The following is a 22650-nucleotide window of genomic DNA, read 5'->3' on the forward strand; positions in this document are numbered from 1 at the left end:
TCATTAGCTTTTCCATAAATTCCCTTTCTGTGTAAGTCAGAGCTAAAGAATCTTAATAACGAATACCTTCATACATAGAGCCTCTTCAGAAAGGGAATATTTACTTAATTCATTCAATACATATAAGTACTATTTGGCCTGGAGTGATAAGGACAATCTAAGAAAGAAATCTTAAGCATGTTAGCTATTCCTTTTTCCCTCATTTCATTCTTCCTTTCATGAAAGTCTGGGGAGAGAAAGAACTGACAATTGACAATGAAGCAAACTGGCAGGGGGACTCTGAAGCACAGCAGGCTCCCTGCACGGCTGCCCAGGACCTCACAGAAACACTTCCGCAGGGACAGAGCAAGCGCCTCAGCTGAGAACAAATGCTACAGGCCTAGATCATAGCCAGGCGCTCAGTCCAGTTGGAAAACTCCCCACTGCTGTTCTCTGAAAGGAAAATGGTGCAGTCAGGGGGAGAATTCCTACAAATCCAGCCTCCTCTTTCTCAGGTGAACTAATACACTTGGATGAGGAATGCTAAGATTTGTCTTTATTACTGTGCTATCTACCTTTATATAAAAGTAATTAGCAAGATAAGATTTCCTAACCCAAATAGTAAGTGCAGTACTGTTTCCTAACCCAACAACTCAACAATAGCAAATACAAATTCATTTCAACTGTCATTCATTATATACAAAGGATACCAAGTTTATAATTAATGCTGAAAAAGAAATTGTAGCAGGCCTGAACATTAACAGATTATTTTCAAGTGGAAGCATTCTGGGAACATAAGTATAAGGAACACCCCCAAGCATGGGTGAAGTTGTTTTGTGTGAGAAAGGGGGAGAAGAAAATAAAAGGTAAATAAGAGTTCAGAATCCAGTACTTCAAAGCAATGAAAAGGCAAAAGGAAAAAGTGAACAGCTCCACTATGCTGAATTTTACTAGGTGTAATATTTATTGTAGGGGATCAGGGAAATGGCTCAGTAGAATAAGTACTTCCCTGGCAAGCGCAAGGGCCTGCGTACAATCCTTGGTTCCACCAAAAAAAAATTATTATATTATTTAGTATGTATATCAAAATCCTTAACATGCCATAAATCAAGCTACCTTGTTAAGTGACAAATGTTGTATTTAAGCAAATTAGTGGGGAATGCATCTTCCCCATTGCTTTGTTATTAAATAAATCTGGTTAGGTATGGCAGGACAAGTTTATAATCTCAGTACTCTGAGAAGTTGAACCAGGAAGATCTCTAGTTCAAGTCCAGTCTGGGCAACTCTGTGACTCAGAGACCTAATCTCTCTCTCTCTCTCTTTTTTTTTTTTGCGTGGTCTCAAGGCGCCTTGAAGGCATCTCTGGTTTCCTGGGACAGACTGGGTTCAAACCAGAGCATCTTGAGCCTGACTGCTTTGTTTAAGCAGGCACTGAAACAACTGGGCTAATGGGCAGGCCCTTTGACCTTATCTCAAAATAAAAATAAATGAATAGGGGCCAGGGAGATGGCTTAGTAGAATAAGCGCTTCCCTGGCAAGTGCAAGGGCCTGAGTTTGATCCCTGGTTACACCAAAAAAATAATAAATAAATAAATAAATAAATAGGATGGAAGATGTAGCTCAGTGCAGAGGTTCTGGATTCATTCCCACCAAAAAAAAGTACATTATCAAAGAACACTGTCCAACTTGTAAGGAAGTAAGAGGATGAGACCTTTATACTACTGGAATACCTAAATTACCAGAGTTACCTCTGAACCAAGGTAGACTCTATACATGCCCAACTGCTGCACTCAATGGAAGCCCATGATTTTAACACCTAATCACTGACACCCATTCATTGAGAAATACCATTTATTCCCAGGATTGAAACTTTATTATACTGAATTATATCAGGCAGTCCTTAAAGCAATCTAGGGCTGTTCCCTATAGCTCAACATTTCTGGGCTTGGGGGAGACAGAATAAACATCCTGTAATATCTAATTCTGAAGAACCTGCACAAAATGAGCCTCACTAGTAGTACAGTAAACCAATTTCTACACCAAAGTCTTAGTCACTTATTTTACAACTTCAGGCATCATAATCAACTAAATTAAGATGTCAAGTCTACACTGCAATGTGACTAGCAATAATCAGTGTCCAGGCTCCAAAACTTAAACACAAAATCCACTTTGTAACTATTATTTGTACCTTTTGTTGTTGTTTGTGGACTTTTCGAGACAGGGTTTCACTATGCATTTCACACTGGCCTTGAACTCACTTTTTTTATTATTTATTTATTTATTTATTTACTTATTTTTTGCGGAACCGGGGATTGAACTCAGGCCCTTGTACTTGCCAGAGAAGCGCTTATTCCACTGAGCCATCTCCCCGGCCCCCTTGAACTCACTTTGTAACCCAGGCTGGGCTTAAACTCACAACATTTCTCCTGCCTCAGCCTCCTGAGTGTTGGGATTACAGGTGTGCACCACCACGCCTGGCCTATTTGTACCATTTGTACAGAGAAATAAGTCACGTCATAACTGGAGTTTGTAATACAAAAAGGAAAAACAATAGAATTATAGTTATTGTAGTTGTGTAAGATATTCAGCAACTGACATGCCAATATTGTTTTTTATTCCTCAATAATAATAGTTTTCTTTTTAAAAAGGATTGATTATGTTCTTGTAATGTCTCTAAAAACAAAAAAGAACAGAACTTCAGGGGCCAGGGAGATGGCTCAGTAGAATAAGCGCTTCCCTGGCAAGGGCCTGAGTTCAATCCCTGGTTCTGCAAAAAAAAAAAAGAGAGAACAGAACTTCAGTATGTCTGACTACTTGTAATACCTATTTTTAATTGGGGTAAAACTTACATCAGCACCACGCACAGCCTTAAATATAATTCAGAGAAATGTGGTAACTGTATTCACTCCTGCAAGCTTCACTGATTCCATCTCCTTAGAAAGCTTTTTGTGTTCCAGTCAATTCTCCAATACTGAGTACAGTTCCCATTCCTTTGCAGTGAATTAGTATCTTTCCCTTAACATCTTGAGATTCACCTGCAATACATATACCAGCACTTTATTTATTATTATTATTTTTTGTATTTAGAACAGGGTCTACAGGGTTTCACTGTGTATATCAGACTCATAGTGATTCTCCTGTTTACAGCCTCCCAAATGCTGGGATTACAGGCACACACCACCACACCCAGTCTCAATCGCCAACTCAGCACGTGCCTCGGGGGCAGGGCCAGCATGGCAGGCCTGGGGATCGAACTCCCAGCCTCTGTGTCTGCGTAAGCAGGTGCTTTAATCCCCTGGGTTATTTGACCAGCCAAGCACTTTATTTTTAAAGTAGCAGAGTAGCATTCCATTGTATGCATCTGTCACAATCTGCTTATAAATCTCTTGCTGACAGACATTTGGGGAATTTTCCTGTTTGTGCTATTGTCAATAAAGAAGCTTGCAAACACAGAATCTTGTGCTGCTCTATAAATGCAATCTACCACCTTACACTTAGGTAGCTTTCTTCCTGTTTAAACCAAACAAGAAGCTGAGGGATTGGCCCAAATCAGCATGGGCTTCTACATTAAGGAGGCAAGGAACTTCATCTACAGCACCCTGGCTGATTCGGTGAGCCCCAGCCCAACCTGCCCACATCTATAAAGTATGACACCCCAAGGTCACTTGTGTGAAAAAAGACTGCAACACTTGAAGCAGGCAGTATTTATGGCCTATACTATCTGTTTTCTGATACTATCTATCTGATGGCAGGCACCTGCACAGAAAGTGAGAACATATCAGAATCATGGCTAGAGGTGCATTTTAAGATTAAAGTTACAATGATTAGATTTACATACTTCCCTATGGGATAGACCAAGTAAACAAAAAAGGTTTCCTTGGTTCAGTTTGGATGGCTGAACGTCTAAGAGCTGGTGACCCCATCTCTTCAGCCTCTGATGAGTGTCCCTTTTGCTGCCTCACATCATGGCAGGAGTGGAAAGGGGACAGCCATGTACAGGGCGTCAAGCACGTGCAGTGCCCTCACTTTGCAATGACCCATTCCAGTGAGAACTAACTTCATGAAACTAACATTATGCAACTTTGGACAATTATTTAATCCCCTAAACCCTGATTTCCCAGTAGGTAAAATGGGATAATTACATCTATCCTAGGGTTATTTTGAAGATTAGATCATGTGTATAAAGTATTCACAGTGCATAACACACTTAAGTACACAAATATTAGCTCTTACTAATAACTATGTTTCCAAAACTCTTTAGAGAGTATAGCCCCAGACTGTCATTTTCCCAATCCAAATCAAGGTAAAGATCAGTTTCCCAAAGAGGGTGTGTTTCATAATAAATTAGTTTAATGGGCATTACATAGATGAATTCCATGAGCCAAGCAAGTTTGAGTTAGGTAATATTTTTAAAGCAGCAAAACATCTCAGTGCTTCATGGCAATGTATACTATACCCTTCCCAAAGTGAGATCTTGTATACATATATTATTTCCAAAGTAATTTGACCATGAATTTACTCCTGCCCTAACAAGAAGATCATGTGGCCCTGGAGACTTAAGAAATATACCTCAAGAAATGCTCATAAAAACATTGTGAGAGACAGACAGAATCACCCAGACAGACAAGAACAAAGAAAGCTTCGGGAGATTTCAATGGTATTAAGATACTTGAAATATCATTTGATTAGTGTCTGTCACATACCAAACTATTATATTTTTTGTTTACTTATTTTTTTTGGTACTGGAACTCAAACTCAGGACCCCATGCTTGCCAGGAAGGCACTGTTGTTGCTGAGCTATATCTCCAGTCGTATTATAAGTTCAGTTAAGGCAGTTACTATAGAATTACAATAACTGACACGCCATTATTCTGTTATTCCTCAATAATAATAATTCTCTTTTTAAAAAGGACTGATTACGTTCTTGCGAGTTCTCTAAAATGAAAACAAAAATAACAGAACTTCAGTATGTCTACCTGGCTGTAATATCTATTTTTAATTTAATATCTATTTTTAATAATATCTATTTTTAATGAGGTGAAAATTTGTATCAGCACCATGCACAGCCTTTTTTACCTACCTATGCACTCCAGCATCTTGCATGATGTTTGGTAACAGTTACTAGATATAGAATAAATACATAAAGGAATTTCTAAACACTTTTTGACACAGTAAAAAACTGAAGGCAACTCAAATGGTTATTAACAGAAAAATAGCAACTAAATAAGTGACTCAGCATTTATGCATAGTACACTCACTAAAAACAATGAACTTAGTATCTGTTCCATCACTATCACTTTGAGAAGGTAAGTTTATTTTTTTTAATTTTATTTATTTATGTGTGTGTGTGTGTGTGTGTGTGTGGCGCCAGCTCAGCCCACCAGGGGGCGGGGCTGGCTGGCATGTGGTGCTGGGGGATTGAACCGCGGTACCTGTGCTTTGCTAAGCTTGTTCTAAGTAGGTGCTTTAGACCACTGAGCCATCTCACCAGCCCCAAGAGAAGGTAAGTTTATTACAGACTAGATTGTGCATAGATGTGTAGAACACACACATCAAACTATTAACAGTGACTATACCTGGACAGGACTAGGTCTGGGAAATGACATCGTTTTCATGCTTTACATACTCCTCTAATACTTCAAATACTCTTCAACAAGCATGCATTTCCCTTCTACTACATTTGGTAGGTTTTCAGCAAATGGAGGTCTATATAAATTTCAGCAAATGGAGGTCTATATAAATTACACTTTGTGCTTCATATTTACATCACTATTTCTCAGAAATAGTCTGGTAATATTCCCAACAGCAATACTCCTGAGAAGAAAGTAAGACAAAAGACAGTATTTTTTTAAGAGTGGGAAAATTTATTGAGGAAAAGGAATAGGGAACAGGAATAGCAGGATAGGAATCAGGAGTGGTCCCAAATGGTTTGCCAAGAAGTCCACTTCTCAAAGGCAGTTTTATAGAGCAAAACATGAGATGGGGATAACTTCAATCAAAATTATGAATCACCCAATAAGATTAAAGTATTGTCATTTATGTAATATTGATCCAATAGTAGTAAGGGCATATGTGTGCATGACAACATTAATCTTGGCTGATAATCTGCAGTGTCAGTGTTATTTTTCAGTCTTTTTCTTGGTGAGAGAGGATTCCCCCCGACGAAATAATGGTTTATTTGTACAGGAAATCTCAAAAGGTCTAACCCATTGGGAAACATGTAAATCTAACCATTGTATCTTTAATCTTAAAGTGCACCTCCAGATGTGTTCTCACATTCTATGCAGGGCCTAGTCCTGTGTGCCTACAATATTTCTACCTAATGTAGCTATCTATAATTTTCTTTCCACTGAAGAGGACCCCTAACTTCTCTGAGGAAGCAAGGGGTGAAGATACCTCTGGCTAACGGGGTAGTCGTGATTGGCAGTCAGATACTCCACAGAGGTTCTACCTAAGTGCCCTTAGTAGATGCCAGGCTTTCTCATCTTGGATAGGCATATACCTGCAAGTCTCCTTCCAATAACCTCATTGGGGCCACCTAGAATGATATGGGGAACATCCAAATGAGATAGGGAAATAGATATAACTTCCAATCTGCTAGATATCCAATATGCTGGGTTCTTATTCCCCCAAGTTGAAGAATGAATTGTGAGGAACAACAGAGGCTGAGTAGGAAAATTCATTGGGGAAAAAGAATGGGGAATAGAAAGAGCTCCTGGGACACAGAAGGGGTCCTGAATGGGTTGTCAAGAGATAATATTGTATTAATTTACTAATAGAGAATAAAAGTTACAGGTAAGTTGTCTGACATCTCAAAATAAGCAACAGAATTAGAGCCAAAATATGGTTCTCTTAGTTCAAATGTTGTTTTCATTTACACATCACTGCATCTCCAGTAAGGGAAAGTAGGGTGCCTTGATAGAATCAACATTTTACTTTATTTTATTTTTACTTGAGACAGGTTCTCACTGTGTAGCCCAGGTTGGCCTTGAACTTATAGTGATCCTCCTGCCTCAGCCTCCCAAGTGCTTGGATTACAGGCATGTAGAATCATACTCAACATGGAATCAATATTTTAGTACTAAATAACTTGAAGAGATTCAAAACTTATTGTCATCTATTCTCTTCCCAATCTCCATCAGTAGTATGAGGACACTGATGATCAATTCCCAAAAGGGGTACAGCCTCTGTAAGAGTGACCCTAGGAAAGGACAGGTTATAAAATCATCACAGACTTCTTTACAGTTACATAATTCTTTCATATTAAACTGAAACCCTTCGGGCTGGAGAGACAGCTAAGTAGAATAAGCACCTGCCTGGCAAACACAAGGGCCTGAGTTCAATCCCCGGTTCTGCCAAGAAAACAAAACAAAACAAAACAAAACAAAACAACTGAAACCCTTCATCATTTTGACCTTCTGGTTCAAGTTTGATCATCTGAAATGCCACAATACCAGCTTCTCTCCTCTTTAAGAATATAATCAAATACGGAAATGGATACTATACTGGATAAACTTCCCCCTAAAATCTGCTAACTTCTAATTTCAGTAACAGCCTGACAATAACTTGACAGGAAAAAAGAGGACTGCTAGTACTTGAAGTTCTAGTCAACTGCAGTACAATTCTAAAAGGAATTACAGAGAACCCACACTTCTCTAGCCATTGCTCAGACAGGATTCAAAGGCTCCTACAAAGTCTTAGCTTCAGACAGCTACCCATAGCTGGGTCAAAAAACTGCTATTAGTTCTCCATGAGGCAACCTGTTCTCAGTAAAATGTTTCTCACTGTTTTAGTCAGAACTTGCAATAACACAGAGACCTGGTGGTCTGAACTACTGACAACTGGAAACATTTTAACAATTTAAAAGAGGGAAAATAAACATAAATAGCTATTGGACAACATCAACAAGTTGTACATAAAAAAGTACAGTGCAAAAAGTCTAAAAATAGCTAGATTTACTAACACTACTTTTATCATATGATGAAAAAATAATCAGAATGTTTGTGCAAAATCTTCTTTTCCCCTTCTTTGAGTCAGGATCTGGCTATGGACTTCCCAGTGGCCTTGCACTCTCAATCTTCAGTGCTGGGATTATAATTGTGTACCACAAGGTCTAACCTCCTGCAAAACCTTCACAAGAGTAACACATCTATTTGGAACAGTTTCTTTTTTTTTATTCTGGTTTTATCTATTAACAGCAGACACAGACTTGCAAAACTGTTCCCAAATGTGGCTCAAGATTTTCTTTCCGAAAATTTTCTCAATTTACATAGGGTCTCCTCTTAGGACCCAATTAAAAAATCTTTTTAACTTTTCTTCATTGAACTGTTTTTACCTATTCAATGCTTTCGAACACTGTATACTCATAAGCCTGGGGCCTCTCATTAGGAAGATGCTCATTAAATATTTGGAGTAAACGAAAGAAAAAGGAAAAAAGAGAGCACAGGTTCTTATAAACAGATTAGTTTGCTGTCTTAATGTTGAGAAACTAATCACTTGTTGACTGTTATGATCCTAACCACTTATATGTATGTTTTAGTCTCATAATAATCTTGTCAGTTTCTCATTTGAGACAAAGTAAAACTCAACAGATCTCAAATATTAAATAACTCAGGTTACAGTCGTAATAAATTTGAACTCCAGTTTATGTGACTATCAGATTTATGGGATGTAATACATCCTTCAATATGCCCTTATCAGTCAGCTCCTCTCCACAGACTGATGGGTCCTCACACATTAGTAATTACACACAATCCAATTTCTGTGGCTACCTAAAGTTTTTTTTTTTTTCCAGCTTACAAAAATCTTGCTAACGAAGTAAATGACTTTATGAACAGCCATCATTTTCGCATGAATTAGCTCTTCAAAACCCCCAAAAAAAGAAATTCCCATTTCACTGGCTGAAAGCAGCTAGTTTTTCACATACTCCTGCTTGGAGTTTGCCAAAAAGAAACAGTACCTGCGTAATCGTGGGCCATAACCCTCGTCTTCCTACTGCAAATACAAGATCCAGCTGGGTGAATTAAAACTCAGTTTCCCCTAGTTCCTTAGCTCTGACGGCCGTCCTGTCCACCCTATGCAATTAGTGCAGTGTGTTGACCAGCAGGTATCTATATTTACGAGCCAACACACGCAGGTCAGAGGAAGGGCGTGGGAATAACATTTTAGAAAGGGTTGCGCATTGGCCAAGACTAACTGGGCCGCGGTCCATACTCGCCCTTGCCAACTCTTTAGAACCTCACCCCCTCTAAATGAATCACTTCTTCCTGGAGTCAGAATTTACACAACAGGTTCCTACCTTGGTCTGAATACTCTTATCAAACTTGTCATTTTTGAAGCTAAACGTATTCTGGTGCTTCTGAGGCCTGGAACGAGCCACATTGCCTTTCTGGGAGCTCATCACCGAAATCGCTGCCACCTGGCCCCAGGTGCGGTGAAGCAGTCTAAGAGAAGACCGAGGAGCTGGCCCCAAGGCGCGGACGCGACTGCGGTGACCCGGAAGCAGCTCGCCCGGCCTTTCCGCTCCCAGGGAGCACACGTGACTCCCAGCCGCGGTCAAAGATTGTCCTCCCGCCCTCCCGGCTCAGGTGTGGGAGCTCCGCGCAGCGCCGGCGCCGCTGAGGCCCTCTGCGCAGGCTCCGTTTCAAACTGAGCGAACCAATCCCGCTTTCTTCGAAATGAGCATTTCCCTATTGGCCCGAAAGAGGCAGTCCATCACAGCGGAGGGCGCGAGATCTTCTACTCCGATTGGCTCTTCTTTTCCGCAATCCCCGCCTCCTGCCGAGTCCAGTCAGCCTCTCAGCACGCGCGGAGGGCCACCGACTCTGCTCGGTGGCTTGTGATTGGAGGAAACTGGGCGAGGCTGAGTTCGGCCCTCCCCCGGCCGCTTGCGGGCTGGAGCCCGGGTCAGCTTGGGCAGCTTTCTCCAGTCAGTGACCAACTCCGAGCTCATCCCGGGCTCCGCACGCCCCCTCGGCACCCAGCCGGCTTCCCACCAGCTCTCGGAGCGAGCCTGGCGCTCGGCTGGCACAAGAGGAGCAGAGAAAAGGGGACTTAAGGAGAAGAAAGACCGGCCGGGACTGGGTGTTGTCTGCAGTGCCAGGAGAGTAGGTGGCGGCTGCGACCACGGCCGCGCGGGACGTGAGGCCCGAGAGCCCCCGGCGGCGGCGGCCGCTCCAGCGCCTCGCGCCCGGGCCGTTAGTCAGCAGAACGCGGGCGGCGCGTCGGAGACTCGAGAGCGCGAGCCGGGCCCCCGCGGGCGCCGCACTCCTCCGTCCCGGCGCCGGGCACCGCAGTCCTAGCAGCCGCCGCTCGGCCTGGCCGTCTGCTGGCAGGGAGCGTCCGGGGGCTGCAGCGCGGGCCGCATCTCGCGGAGCAAGCGCGGCGGCGGGCGTTCTCTCCTGACCCTCCTAGCCCGGCGTCCTGGCCGTGGTCACCCCGGTGCAGGTGCGTGGGGTCGGGGGGCGCTGGGCCCGGGCCGCGGCGCGGGAGCCAGGCCTGGCCGAACCGGGCGGCGGGGGAGGGGCGCCAGGCGCTTTGTTGTCGCGACCCGGGTGCCTCCCGCGCGGGAGGCCGGGTCAGCGGCGCCGGGGTTTGCGCCTGCGATCGGGGGAGCCGGGGACAGGGCCACCCGCGCCGGGGCCGCGATCCGCTCCTGTTGCTTTCCTCCCCCAAGGCGCGTTTTGAAAGGCAGGCTCGCGTGCGCATCCCCTCCCTGGCTCTGAGCTCCGCGGGTGCCTGGAATCCCTCTCCTGAGGGTGCGGATCCCGGCCCGCCGGGTGTCGGATGGAATGTGCACGGATTTTGTGATTTGGGGCGGGCGGTCCTAGTCGGGTCGGTTTCTTAGATGCTTGAACTTGAATCTTCTTACGGACTCTTAAGGAAAGCTTATCAGGGATCAGTTTTAATTGGAAAAGGAAGAGGGCTTTTTTAAAAATTGTATTTTACCCGGAAACAAGAAAGTTGTGTCAAATTAGCTTGTGTTGTGTGGAGGACGCTACTGAAGGAGAGTCTAACCTCGGCTTCTTCTTAAAAATGTTGAGATGTGATTCGTGGAGAGATTTCTGCCAATGGCAGAAAGTATTTTTTTAACTCATGCTTCGGATCAGTGTGAGGTAGGCTTGGTACGCAAGGAATGAATAACGGAATAGAGGGCAAACTTTAACATTTTTGTTTATGAACAGTAGCTCCGTGTAGAACTTAAATAGATAGATACATAGATACAATGCTTGGTACGTAAGTTAATTAGCCGGTTTTCTTAAGCCTCTAGCACACAAAGAATTTTGGACAAGATTTTTTTTTTCTTTTCTTTTTTGACGGAACCCAGGATTGAACTCAGATCCTTGAGCTTGCCAGGTAAACTCTTATTCTACTAAGCTATTTCCCCGGCCCCTGGACAAGGTTTTATGTCAGCATTTGAGACTAATGAATCTGAGTAGAAAGGTACATATTGTAATAATCATTTGTTTACATTAACATATTTACAATTCATGGACCTTCCTCCGTGGAGAATTGGTCTTTTTGTGTTTATTGCATGAGTTCTATTGGGTAACAACCTCATCATAGCCAATACAGTGGTTTGGTAATTAGCATGACTGCATGTGTTTTAATAGCAACTGCCCAACTCCACTCTAGTTGATGAATTTTATTTTGGGAGAAGTAGTGACATTACTTAAAGAAGAGAAGGTAATCATGTTGCAACCTATATAAAAAACAAATCTCTTTTTGAGTCTTACTTGCTATGTTGAGATCTAGGAGGAAGGGAGTAGCACCCTTACCCATATTTTGACCTCTATTTTCTCCTGCTCTAGTATTAATAAGGTTAATTGTCAAGGATAGGATTAGATTTTCAGCAGGCTAGGCAGTTTTAATTTTGTCTCTTGCTATGCAGTGCTGTAGCTGATACATGATGTGGCTTGTTTTCTTGAGTGTCTTTACCTATTTTGAAATACATATGAATTAATAAGGGACAAAGATTTTGCTTTTATTTCATGGGATAAAATTACTATAGACCCTAATTACAAAATAATGATTTTAGTAGCTTAGTGAACGCAGTAGAATTGGGCATTTGGTGTCTTCCAAATTCTGTCACAAAATTGGTCTCCAGTTCCACACCTGAGTCAGTTTCTAATTTCTCCATCTGTAGTACAGCACTAATAAAATGTGCCACCTGCTCACGTTGTAGAAAGAGCAATGAAAATCATGCAAGCAGGACTCAAGTTATATGATACTAGTTTAAGAGTACTAATTGATGAGTTGGATTTTTTTTCCATGTACGTATAGGCATTCTATGTTTAGGTGACAAGAGTTTATTAGTTAAAGTAATATGTGTTTTATTGCCGGACTTCAACCATGCTCAAGTCTCTCTACCTAGTCTGGCACTAGAGTGGCATGGAGAGCTTGTTGGAAATGTGTACTCTGAGGCCCTACAGTTTAGCAAGATTTCCTGGCAGTGTGTGTGCACAGGAAAGTCTAAGAAGCATTGCTAGAAGTATTAGTCAGATACTTTGTGCCAGTGGGTAATGTCATTGTCATTACAACAGCTACTAGATTATAGTTATGTGTAAATGGCCATTCATGTGCCACAAGTGACACTGTTGGTGAAAAATTATTTTCTAAAGAAATTATTTTCTAAGCTTTTCCCAGTCAAATTGAACAAAAATGTGTAACCTCTTTTTTTCCACACTGGTTCAAGTCTTTAAAATTATCCTCATCTCCTTTAATACAAGTATATTCATGGTAAGTCTTGTTTAGAAATAGCAAACATTTGGGTTGATTTTGATTTTTCCTCTCCCTGTCCCCCTCTGTGATTGTCCAGCAGAGTAGCTAAAAATCATAAGACATCAAGCAGCATTATTTTTATGCAGGAAGAGTACCTGGCATCCCTGACGTCTAATCGAATGGTTCTCCCATTATAATGATCTAAATGTGATTATCCTGGAATATAAATCTGATAGTATTTTTCTAAACTACAAGGTACAAATTTCTTCCACTTTATTAAGTAACTACCAGTATTCTCTCCACAGTGATTACACCAGGAGAGGAAATTTTACCATACATACCTAACTTCTCAGTTTTGGTCATTATAAGGAGTAGGAAACCTCATTCTAGTTTTTATTTGCATTTCCCAATTATATAGTTAATTTATTTTTTTTTATTTGTGTGTGTGTGTGTGTGTGTGTGTGTGTCCAGCTCAGCCCACCAGGGGGCGGGGCTGGCTGGCATGTGGTGTTGGGGGATCAAACAGCAATGCCTGTGCTTTGCTAAGCTTGTTCTAAGTAGGTGCTTTAGACCACTGAGCCATCTCACCAGCCCCTATAGTTAATATTTTTATTTATTGGCCAGTCAGATGCTTTATCCATGAATTACCCGGTCAATGTTACCTTTCCTTACCAGTTTGTAATTATTTTTATATATTCTGGATAACAATGCTTAGTAAGCATTCTAGTCTTTTTTTTTTATTTTTGAAGCAGGGTCTCACTATGTAGCTCAGGTTGGATTCAAACTCACTGCCATCCTGCTTCAGTCTCCCAAGTACAGGGATTACAGGTGTGCACTAGCACATCTTCCAGTCTTTATTGTGCCTTTTCACTTTAAGTAAGGTGTTTCTTAGTGACTATAACTTTTTAACTTTAACACCAATTTATTTCTGATTTTTCTTTTCAAATAAAGTCTTCAACAGTTCTAGTTTCTTTGCATTTAGATTTTAAAATTCACTATATCAGGTTCTTGTGATTTAATTTACTCGATAAAAGTAACTACCTTTTTCAAACTGAAGTTGTCTTTTTGTGATCATATACTCTGATAAAATTCTAGTGATAGAAACTGTTTAGTTCTGATAATCCTTTGTGGTAAAATTTGGCAACTTCATTACAACCTTTCTTTAAAATTTCTTCAAATCCATAAGATTTGAGAACCATTGCTTTAGAATACAAGTTGAGCATCCTTCATCCAAAAATCTAAAATTCAATATCCAAAATTCTTTGAGTGCCAATGTGACCCTCCAAAGGCCTTGGTTTTGGGGACATGTAAGGATTTCTGATTTTTGGAGCACCAGTGTACAAACTGATAAACCCGTGTAGGTATTCCAAAATCGAAAGAAAACCCCAAATCAAAGATGGTCCCATGTATTTTGGATCAGGAATACTGAACCTGTATTCCAATTCTTAGGTTTCATCTGCGACAGACATTTAACTTATAAATAATCATAGGACGTGGCAGGTCTTCCTAAATACTTTTACGTATCTTTTTGCTATTTAGCTGGCTAGAAATTTTTTAAATGATACAATTTCAGGCTCTATTTTATTTTTTGACAAAGGAATTTTAGAATACATTTACTTAAATGTAAATTTGCCTCAAATACAGGTCTTTTGTTTACTCAAGAATTAAAAGTGAAGATGGGGGCCAGGGAGATGGCTCAGTAAAATAAGCCTTCGCCTGGCAAGCCCAAGGGCCTGAGTTAAATCCCCAGTTGTGCCAGAAAAAAAGTGAGGTTGATTACGTAAATTCTTGCATACAGTTACAGATGAAAAGTGGGAAGGATGGGCCAGTGTTGGCCTGTTCCCGCCAGTCACTATAATTGAGGTTTTGTTTTTGTTTAGGTTTGTGCTGGGTGGACAGTTACATCTGTGAGCAGAACAGGCATATTCCTGACTTCCTAGAACAGTTCACAAACTTTAGAGTTTCTAACCACTCTCCTAGCTTGTACCTCTTAGCACATGGCCACAGTAGTGTACATACAAATGGAATGTACCGTGTTAGAGTGATAAATACTTTGGTAAGAAGTGGAAGTGAGTTATAGGGATCTAGGGAAGCAGTTTGACCTATTAAATAGGATGTCTAATTAGACATCATTGAAGAAGGGAGAAAGAACAAAGGTGTGCACTTAGTGAAACTGTTGAGTATGTAGACACTAACAAAATATAGTATAAGGAAGGGTGGACACAATATAGTCATTTGAGTTAAACCTGTGTTCTTGGCTGTCCCACTTAGAAGCTGTGCCAGTGTGGGCAAATGAACAACCTGAAGCTTCAAGAAAAATACTGTTAAGATTAAAACAGATAACAAGTAAATGCCCTGTGTACTGCCCCCTACTTTGTTCCTCATAAAGCACTCAGTACTTGTTTACATAATTTATATCACAGCTTATAATTATCTGTCATTTGATAAATGTTTGGTGCATCTATTCTGAAATAGATGAGAACCAGTGCAGTGATCTTATTTCAGTGTATACAGTCATTTGGTTCTTTTTAGAGGCATTTTATACTTTTTTATTTAAAAAGTCATACAAATTTATTGAGAAAGTTTTATATACAGAGTATTTTTGTGCTTGAGTTTCAGAATATTACAGGGTTTGGAACTACACATCACCTTTGTGATGAAGGCACATCACCTTGTATTTCAAGAAATTGTGTGGAGGCAATCATTAAGTGAAACAAAATCAGAGCAATTTAGAATCAAATCTGATTACATTTGATTACGTTTTCCCTATACGTTTTCCCTATATTGTTGTTTTCCTTTTTTAAAATAATATTGCTAAAGTTGCACTTTTTTTTTTTTTTTTTTTTTTTGAGGAACTGGGGATTCAACTCAGGCCCTTGTGCTTGCCAGGCAAGCACTTACTCTACTGAGCTGTCTCCCCGGCCCCTATCATCATTGAAGTATAAAAGCAAATGCAGGGGGGCCAGGGAGATGGCTCAGTAGAATAAGTGCTTCCCTAGCAAGTGCAAGGGCCTGAGTTCAATCCCCGTTCTGCAAAAAAAAAAAAAAAAAAGCAAATGCAGGTCATATTGGAAAATGTGCAATGATTAGTCTAGTTATAACTTTATCTTCAGTTTCCTACCGTGAATCTTTATGGTGTATGAGAAGGTGAAAATAAAAGGAATTTAACTTAAAAATATTATATACAGCTAAAGAAATGACATCCATTATAGCTGTCTTGGAGTGTCTAAGCTTATTTATATCATATGAAGTGGTAGGATTAAGAAAATAAGCTCAGAACTGGGTACATAGCTCTTCTCCAGTAGCTCTTCTGTCAGAAACCTTGGTTTCCCAGACCACAAGGGAACTCGGTGTGGTCAGGTCTGTATTCCAGTTCCAACAAACCTGAAGTAAACCTCAGTGCCTCCTGAAATAAAAATAAAAGACATTTTGAGTTTATCCAACGGCTACAGTTGCACCCCACCTTTTTTTATTTTAGGGATGGGTACAATCGTTTCTGAATGTGGATTACTTTAAATGTGTTTTGAAAATTAGAATCACTTGACATAGTTCATGCTGTGAACGTTTCCTAAAAATGCCATTTGTAGGTTATGACCTGGATATTTTGCTTCTGATTGATGTCTTGGTTAGTACGCTGGTAATTTTTTACTGTTTAACTCTGCCATTCCCACCCACAAAAGTAAAAATTATCCTCTGCACCTCAGCAAAGAAAATAATATTTAGTAGCTTGTGTTGGCAGGCTTGTATCTGAAGCATCATAGGTTACATTTTGGTTTTTAGTTTTTGTTGTAGGATAGGGTCTGCTTGGTTGCCTGGGTTGCCATGGAGTTTGCCATTCTCCTATCTCAGGCTTCTGAGCACCTAGAATCATATGTGCTGCACCACAGCAGGCAGTTTTTGTTTTATTTATTTATTTATTTCTTAAGCTGGGGAGATTTCACTAACAAAAGTAGTCTCTAGAAACAGCGTGTCCAGTAGACAGAAAAGTGCTTAGAAACCAAACTAGAGACCAGGAAGCCAGGAGATAGGAAGAAATCATGTATGATGTGCTAAAGAAGTTATGTTTATTTTAGAGCAATTATAAGGCCCATTGGAAGATCTTAACAGGTGGGTACGGTCACTTGGCAGCATTGTGGAGTATGGATTAGGAGGATGTGAAATAGACAATGCAGAGTGATTTTATAACACTCAATGAAAAGTGGTTAAGATATGGCCAAGAGGATTGGAAAGGGATGCACAGGAAAAACTTTAAGGGAAAGATCTGAAATCTTAACAGATTTAGACACTATCTGGACTTAGAAGTAACGAGTGAATAAATGGTACTTAAAGACTTGGGTTTGAGGGGGCCGGGGAGATGGCTCAGTAGAATAAGTGCTTCCCCAGCAAGCGCAAGGGCCTGAGTTCAATCCCTGGTTCCGCTAAATAAATAAATAAATAAATAAATAAATAAATAAAATAAAGACGGGTTTGAATGGGAAGAAAAAATTAAGACAAATCTACTGAAAATAAGAACCTTTGGTGATGCCATCAGGAAAAATAAGGTTGAAAATTAGTTACAAAAAGAAAGAAAAGGGCCAGGGAGATAGCTCAGTGGCATAAGCACCTGCCTGGCACACACAAAATCACAAATTCAATCCCTGTTACAGAAAAAAAAGGAAGAAAAGGATAGTAGTGTTACATCCCACAAAGTGGTCATGTGAAAGTTGAAGAATGAAAAGTATTAATTGTACTTTGAAATTATTTAAGATAGTGATCTTATATAAGTTGATAATAAACACTAGATTACATTAGATAAATATTAGCCACACTCTAGGTGTATATACATGTAATTTTTTTTAAAGGGAGGAGAGTCTTGAATATGTTTATAAACCAAAGAGATGAAATCTGGCAAGGAGAGGCTGAAGACACAGGAAATAGATCTACTATAGCGTAACAGAGTAGCTGGAGTCTCTGGAGATGCTTTTGGTCATGAAATCATCTAGAATGGAGGAGGGTGAAGAGAAAGTTCTCGAAGAATGAAACTTTCTCAGGAGTGAGAAGGCTAACTTTAGATTTGATAGATTTTTAAGGTGCAGAAAGAGACCAAATATACATCTATCAAGTTAAAGGACATCTGTTTCTGTATCTATTGTGTGCAGAATTTATATGTTCTTCCATTTAATTTTATCAACTGCAGAATTTATAGATGAGAAATTTGAGGCCCAGAGAAAATAGTTTGTCACAGAACTAAAAGATACCAAATTGTGATTTGAATACATTTATGTCTTATTTCAAAAACTGATGTCTTAGGAGAAGTTAAATTTCAAAAAACAAGAGAAGCCTAGTTGTTAAGCTTTGCCTACTAAAATCACTTAAGAGAAAAAGAATTAGCACTTATTGCCATTGTTTTACAAAAGGTTTTATTTTTCACAAAAAAAGAATAGCATAATATCTTAAAGTCACTTTAAACAAAAACATCTTAAATTCATATAGCACATGTAATTTGTTTACAGCTATTTTGATTTTGCCAAATAACAACTTTATAGACTGGCACCTGTGCTCAAACCACCACTGCTCAAAAAATAGTCATAAAAAGGCAATTTCATTCACATAGAAAAATAATGTAGCAAGTTAGTATGGTCTTAAAAAAAAAAACAGTTGGGGCCAGGGAGATGGCACAGTAAAATAAGTGCTTCCCTGGCAAGCAACAACAACAACAAAAACCAGTTAAGGCTGAACATGTTATTGTTTGAAAAATATTTTTCTCATGTTGTAAATTTTTTCATGTTTTACTTCAAATTGATTTTTAAGGACTGCTAAAAAATTAGTAAAGTGGCAAATAACTGAAGCAACTCTATCATTAAATATGAATCTCTGTGTGTAACTTTTTGTCCCCACTGTAGTAAAGGAATGAATCAAGTTGAAGTCTGGGGTTCTGCTTCTAGTGACTGTGCTAGATGATGGCACCCTTGAGTAAGGAAAGCAAGAGAGGAAGGTCAGTGTTCAGGGGCTTGGAGCCAACTCACCTTCTCCGACTCCTGAAAAATGTGGAAAATATTAACATTGCACAGGTGTGTATTCCCTGATGTTGGTGAGGAAGGTAGCAAAGAAAGGAAGACGTGGGTTCTTTAGCAGCTGAATACCCAGCTATTGTTTGAGCCTGGGATAGCCTCCCCTGAGAGATCTTCAGCTGCTATGGTTGACCTCCCTAAGGAGGATACTTAAAAGGCAAAACTGCTACATTTTATGGTGTGTAGGACATTAATTATAAATACTCAGAACTTTAGGAAAATAATGCTGTACCTCAGATTACAGGAACAGATTACTCATTTTTTATGGCCATTTAAAACAAATGCTTCAAGAATATAAATTTTATTAGCATATCCTTTATGAAGCTTATTACATCTAAACAGGAAACTAAATCATACAAGAATGTTTAGTTTTGCCAATGCCATACTTACATTACCTTTTCAAAATAACTCATGAAGAGACTTGTGATGTGGCTGAAGTTAGAGCACTTGCCTGGCATGCACCAGACCCAGTGCCCATCCTCATCACAGCAAACAAATAATCATAATTCATGAAGACCAAGCTCTCTAAATTATCTTTCCAAATTAATTAGGAAGCATATCACTTTTTTTTTCTCCCCACCATCTAAGTGACCCTTACAAAAAAAGGATTTTCCAGCCTTGTGTGCACAATGCTCATATTATAGCATATGTAAAAAATATAGTAGTGTTGCTACTTTAAATAAGGGGTTTGACATATGATGAAGATACTTGGAATTGGTAGGAAGTTATGTGTGTTACTAATTTGGCAATTTGAAAAAATTTTTTTTAAATGAAGTCAAATATTTAACTGAATGGTATAATTTATACGTTTTGCAATATGATATGATATCCATTTGTTAATTTTCTGTTTTCCTTGTAATGTATTTTTGCAATATCTTCATGTACCAGATTGAGATGTATCTGAGCTTTCTTTTTCAAAATTTGAAATCCTGAAGTTTAAATTTATATAATTTAACAGCATTACATGAATGACCAAGTTACTGTGCTCTACGTAAGCCATCACTCAGTACTATCAAATTTTGATGTAAATCAGGCCGATACTGTACCTAGTGGGTTAAATGACTGCTTCGTGCTTAAAGAACAACAGTGGTTTTCTACATTTTTGAGCAGAGATTTGTTTTTAAATTTCATCTCCCTTTTTTTTTTTTTTTCCTTTCAGTGTATGTGCTTTGCTTTAGTTCTTTCTCACTATCATACTTTATATTCCTCTCCCATTAGTAGGGATTTTCCCTGTTTTTGCAAATCATATCTAACCCCAGTTTCTGGTTCTATTACTAAACCTTTGCTAACTCTTGAATTCTATTTTTTGCTGGCTTTTGAAGCTACTGTACATACCACTTAATTTTCTATAGGATGAAAAGATCCCATAGAACCTTAATATATTAATAACGAGTTACTGTTTTAAAATATTGAAAATATTAGCAGTTTACAAAAGACCATGTAAATGTACAATTTTAAAAGGAACTATAATGAACATTAGCCCAGTTTTGTTTTCAATGGTCTTGGAGAAAATACAGTTCACTGGTTCCCAATCTGTTAACTATGTTCACATTTTATTTAATTAGACATTTAGATTTTTCTTTGAAATGGTTATTCTAGTTCTTGTTATGCACTGCTGAAGAAAATGTGTGTGAAGAGCCTTGTTGACTGGTTGAAGTCAGGGAACATATTCCAACACAACTGACAAAATGTTGGTTGCATATCTTCTAAGATTAGGTGTATTTATTGAAACTTTTACTACAGATGAATATGAATAAGGGAAAGCTGGCGGGCATCCAAAGGAAAAGGAAGTGGTGAAGATGGCAGTTTATATAGACAAACGGGATAGAGAAACTAAGGGCCAAGTTAGTAAGGACTGATGAGTCCCACCATCAGTACAAAGAGAATTAAAAATTATGTTGAAAATGACATAGATGTCATTATTTTCCTTTCTCCATATTAAATGGATATGGTATGTATGGAAAAGGATAAGTAAGGAAACTACTATTAGGAAATCATTTTTCCTTTGCAGGATGACTTCATGCAGCATGGCAGAAGGTTGCTTAATAACATGGAAGTAGTTGACTTTCGAGCCAACTGTTACTAATTTTATTCCTTATTAAGGTTTGCTCTTACAAGAAGGGACATCTAGTTTTTTGTGCTTTAGTTAGGTGACAAAGCAATATAAAGATTTTCTGCTTTAATTTTTTTTTTTTGTTTAAAATCTTTTATTTATTTGATATAAGGTCTTGCTACACAGCTTGGACTCAGTGATCCTCCTGTCTCAGCCTCCCCAGCACTAAGATTATAGGCGTGGTGGCCGGCTGGGTGTCCAGGGCCCCGAACTGGCGCAGCATGTGGTACTGGCAATTGAACCTGAGTCCTTGCACTTGCCAGGCAGGTGCTTAGACCACTGAGCTAGCTCTCCAGCCCAAGATTTTCTTAATATTTCTTATCTCCTCCTTAGACCCTACAATTGAACATTTTAAGTGTTGTAAGAAGTGTTCACACACAGCTCTAAGGTTGGTAGAAGAGATAAATAATATTTCTTAACTTAAGTTAGCTTCTTTAGCTCAGAAAGAAGACCCCTTTCAGACAACATAAAATGCATATGTAGACTGATTATTTTTTTCTGTTTATCCTATTTTTTCTTTTGGGTTTTTTTTGCCATAATTTTATTGATTTTTTTTTACCATAATTTTATTGATTTATTTTTTCTTTTGAATCTTGTCATTTGCCCTTAAGAAAAGTTTAAAATGTGTGTGTGTGTGTGTGTGTGTGTGTGTATAGTGTTATGTCTTGAGGATTGTGAGTATATGTATATGTATTTTGAGGAGAAATGTGTATATATATCATTTACTTGGTGTTACAATGATAATCTTACTACCTTTTATATAACTCTACCAGTGATACAGGGTCGTATGTTATGTGAATGCCAAATAATCTAATATCTAAATAATATGAGGGAAACATAACTTCCAACCTGCTAGATGTGTATATCACTGAGTTCCTGTTTTCTAAAATCAAGGATGAATTCTAGAAACAGTGGGGGTTTAAAATGAGGAAGAATTTATTGAAAGAAAGCAAGTTTCTAAGAGGGACAGAAGAGGGCCCAGAAAGTGAATTACCTACAATCCCCACTTCTCAAGGGTGTTTTATTGAGCAAAGCCAGAAGGTGAGGTGGGAGGGACAAAATTAGTTAACTCATAAGATTACAAGTATAATTTAGGTATATTGATCCAATAGGAAATCACAAGGTGGGTGTGAGGTGGTACCACACTTTGCTGAACCAATAAATTTATAAGTATAGTTGTTCAGGTACTAATGTTAAATGGGTATCACTTTGGGAAGCAAGAAAGTAGCAAGAACACTTGGGATGGAAAAGGACTTTCCTAGAAGTGGTGAGTTAAGGAGATTTTGGTCCTCCACCCCAAGGGAATTGATGCCTCTTTAGAATATCAGTCACTGGTGTTCAGCCCTTGGGAAGTATTTGAGTATAGTCATGCCTCCAGCCATGGTTGTTTTCTGCACTGTCCTCTTCAGGGCCCAGCTCTATCTGACTGCCTACAATATTTCTAGATAATTCAGCTGTCTATAATACCAGGAAACCTAGCAGGCTTACTCTAAAATAAATCATCTTGGACTGGCGAGATAGCTCAGTGGAGTAAGCGCTTCCCTGGCAAGCACAAGGGCCTGAATTCAATCCCTGGTTCCGCCAAAAAAATAAAATAAATAATCTTTTTTTTTTATATAGGCTGAAATTCTCTGCCTTTCCCAGTATTTGTAAGTCTTATCTCTGATAAGGATTTAGGTGTTTTTTTAAAGTACGAAATCTTGACCAAGATCTGTTGAGCCTCTACTAGGTAAGTGACAGAAATAAGAATATTCCTTAATGACTATGTGAAGACATAGCTCCAGACCA

The 22650-nt window shown here is 39.3% G+C and overlaps 2 protein-coding genes across 4 annotated transcripts in view; one reads left to right on the top strand and one right to left on the bottom strand.

The window, feature by feature from the left end:
- CUNH9orf85 (chromosome unknown C9orf85 homolog) overlaps window positions 1-9514 on the bottom strand; it is a 60361-nt gene extending 50847 nt beyond the window's left edge. Inside the window, exon 1 of the mRNA XM_004637131.2 lies at window positions 9278-9514. Coding sequence (XP_004637188.1) covers window positions 9278-9379 — 102 coding nt within the window. The 5' untranslated portion in view covers window positions 9380-9514. The remainder of the gene's footprint in view (window positions 1-9277) is intronic.
- A 356-nt stretch (window positions 9515-9870) lies between these two features.
- Window positions 9871-22650, top strand: part of Abhd17b (abhydrolase domain containing 17B) — a 39292-nt gene continuing 26512 nt past the window's right edge. Inside the window, exons 1-2 of one of the 3 annotated variants that reach the window (XM_023721951.1) lie at window positions 9871-10425; window positions 22554-22591. The gene's annotated coding sequence lies outside the window, so the exon portion shown is untranslated. Of the gene's footprint in view, window positions 10426-16616; window positions 16807-22553; window positions 22592-22650 lie in introns of those variants that run through there. The other 2 variants (XM_004637132.3, XM_023721952.1) reach the window with 2 other exon arrangements.

Source organism: Octodon degus, unplaced genomic scaffold (genome assembly GCF_000260255.1).
Source record: "Octodon degus isolate 3935 unplaced genomic scaffold, OctDeg1.0 scaffold00087, whole genome shotgun sequence".
Taxonomy (NCBI): Eukaryota; Metazoa; Chordata; class Mammalia; order Rodentia; family Octodontidae; genus Octodon; species Octodon degus.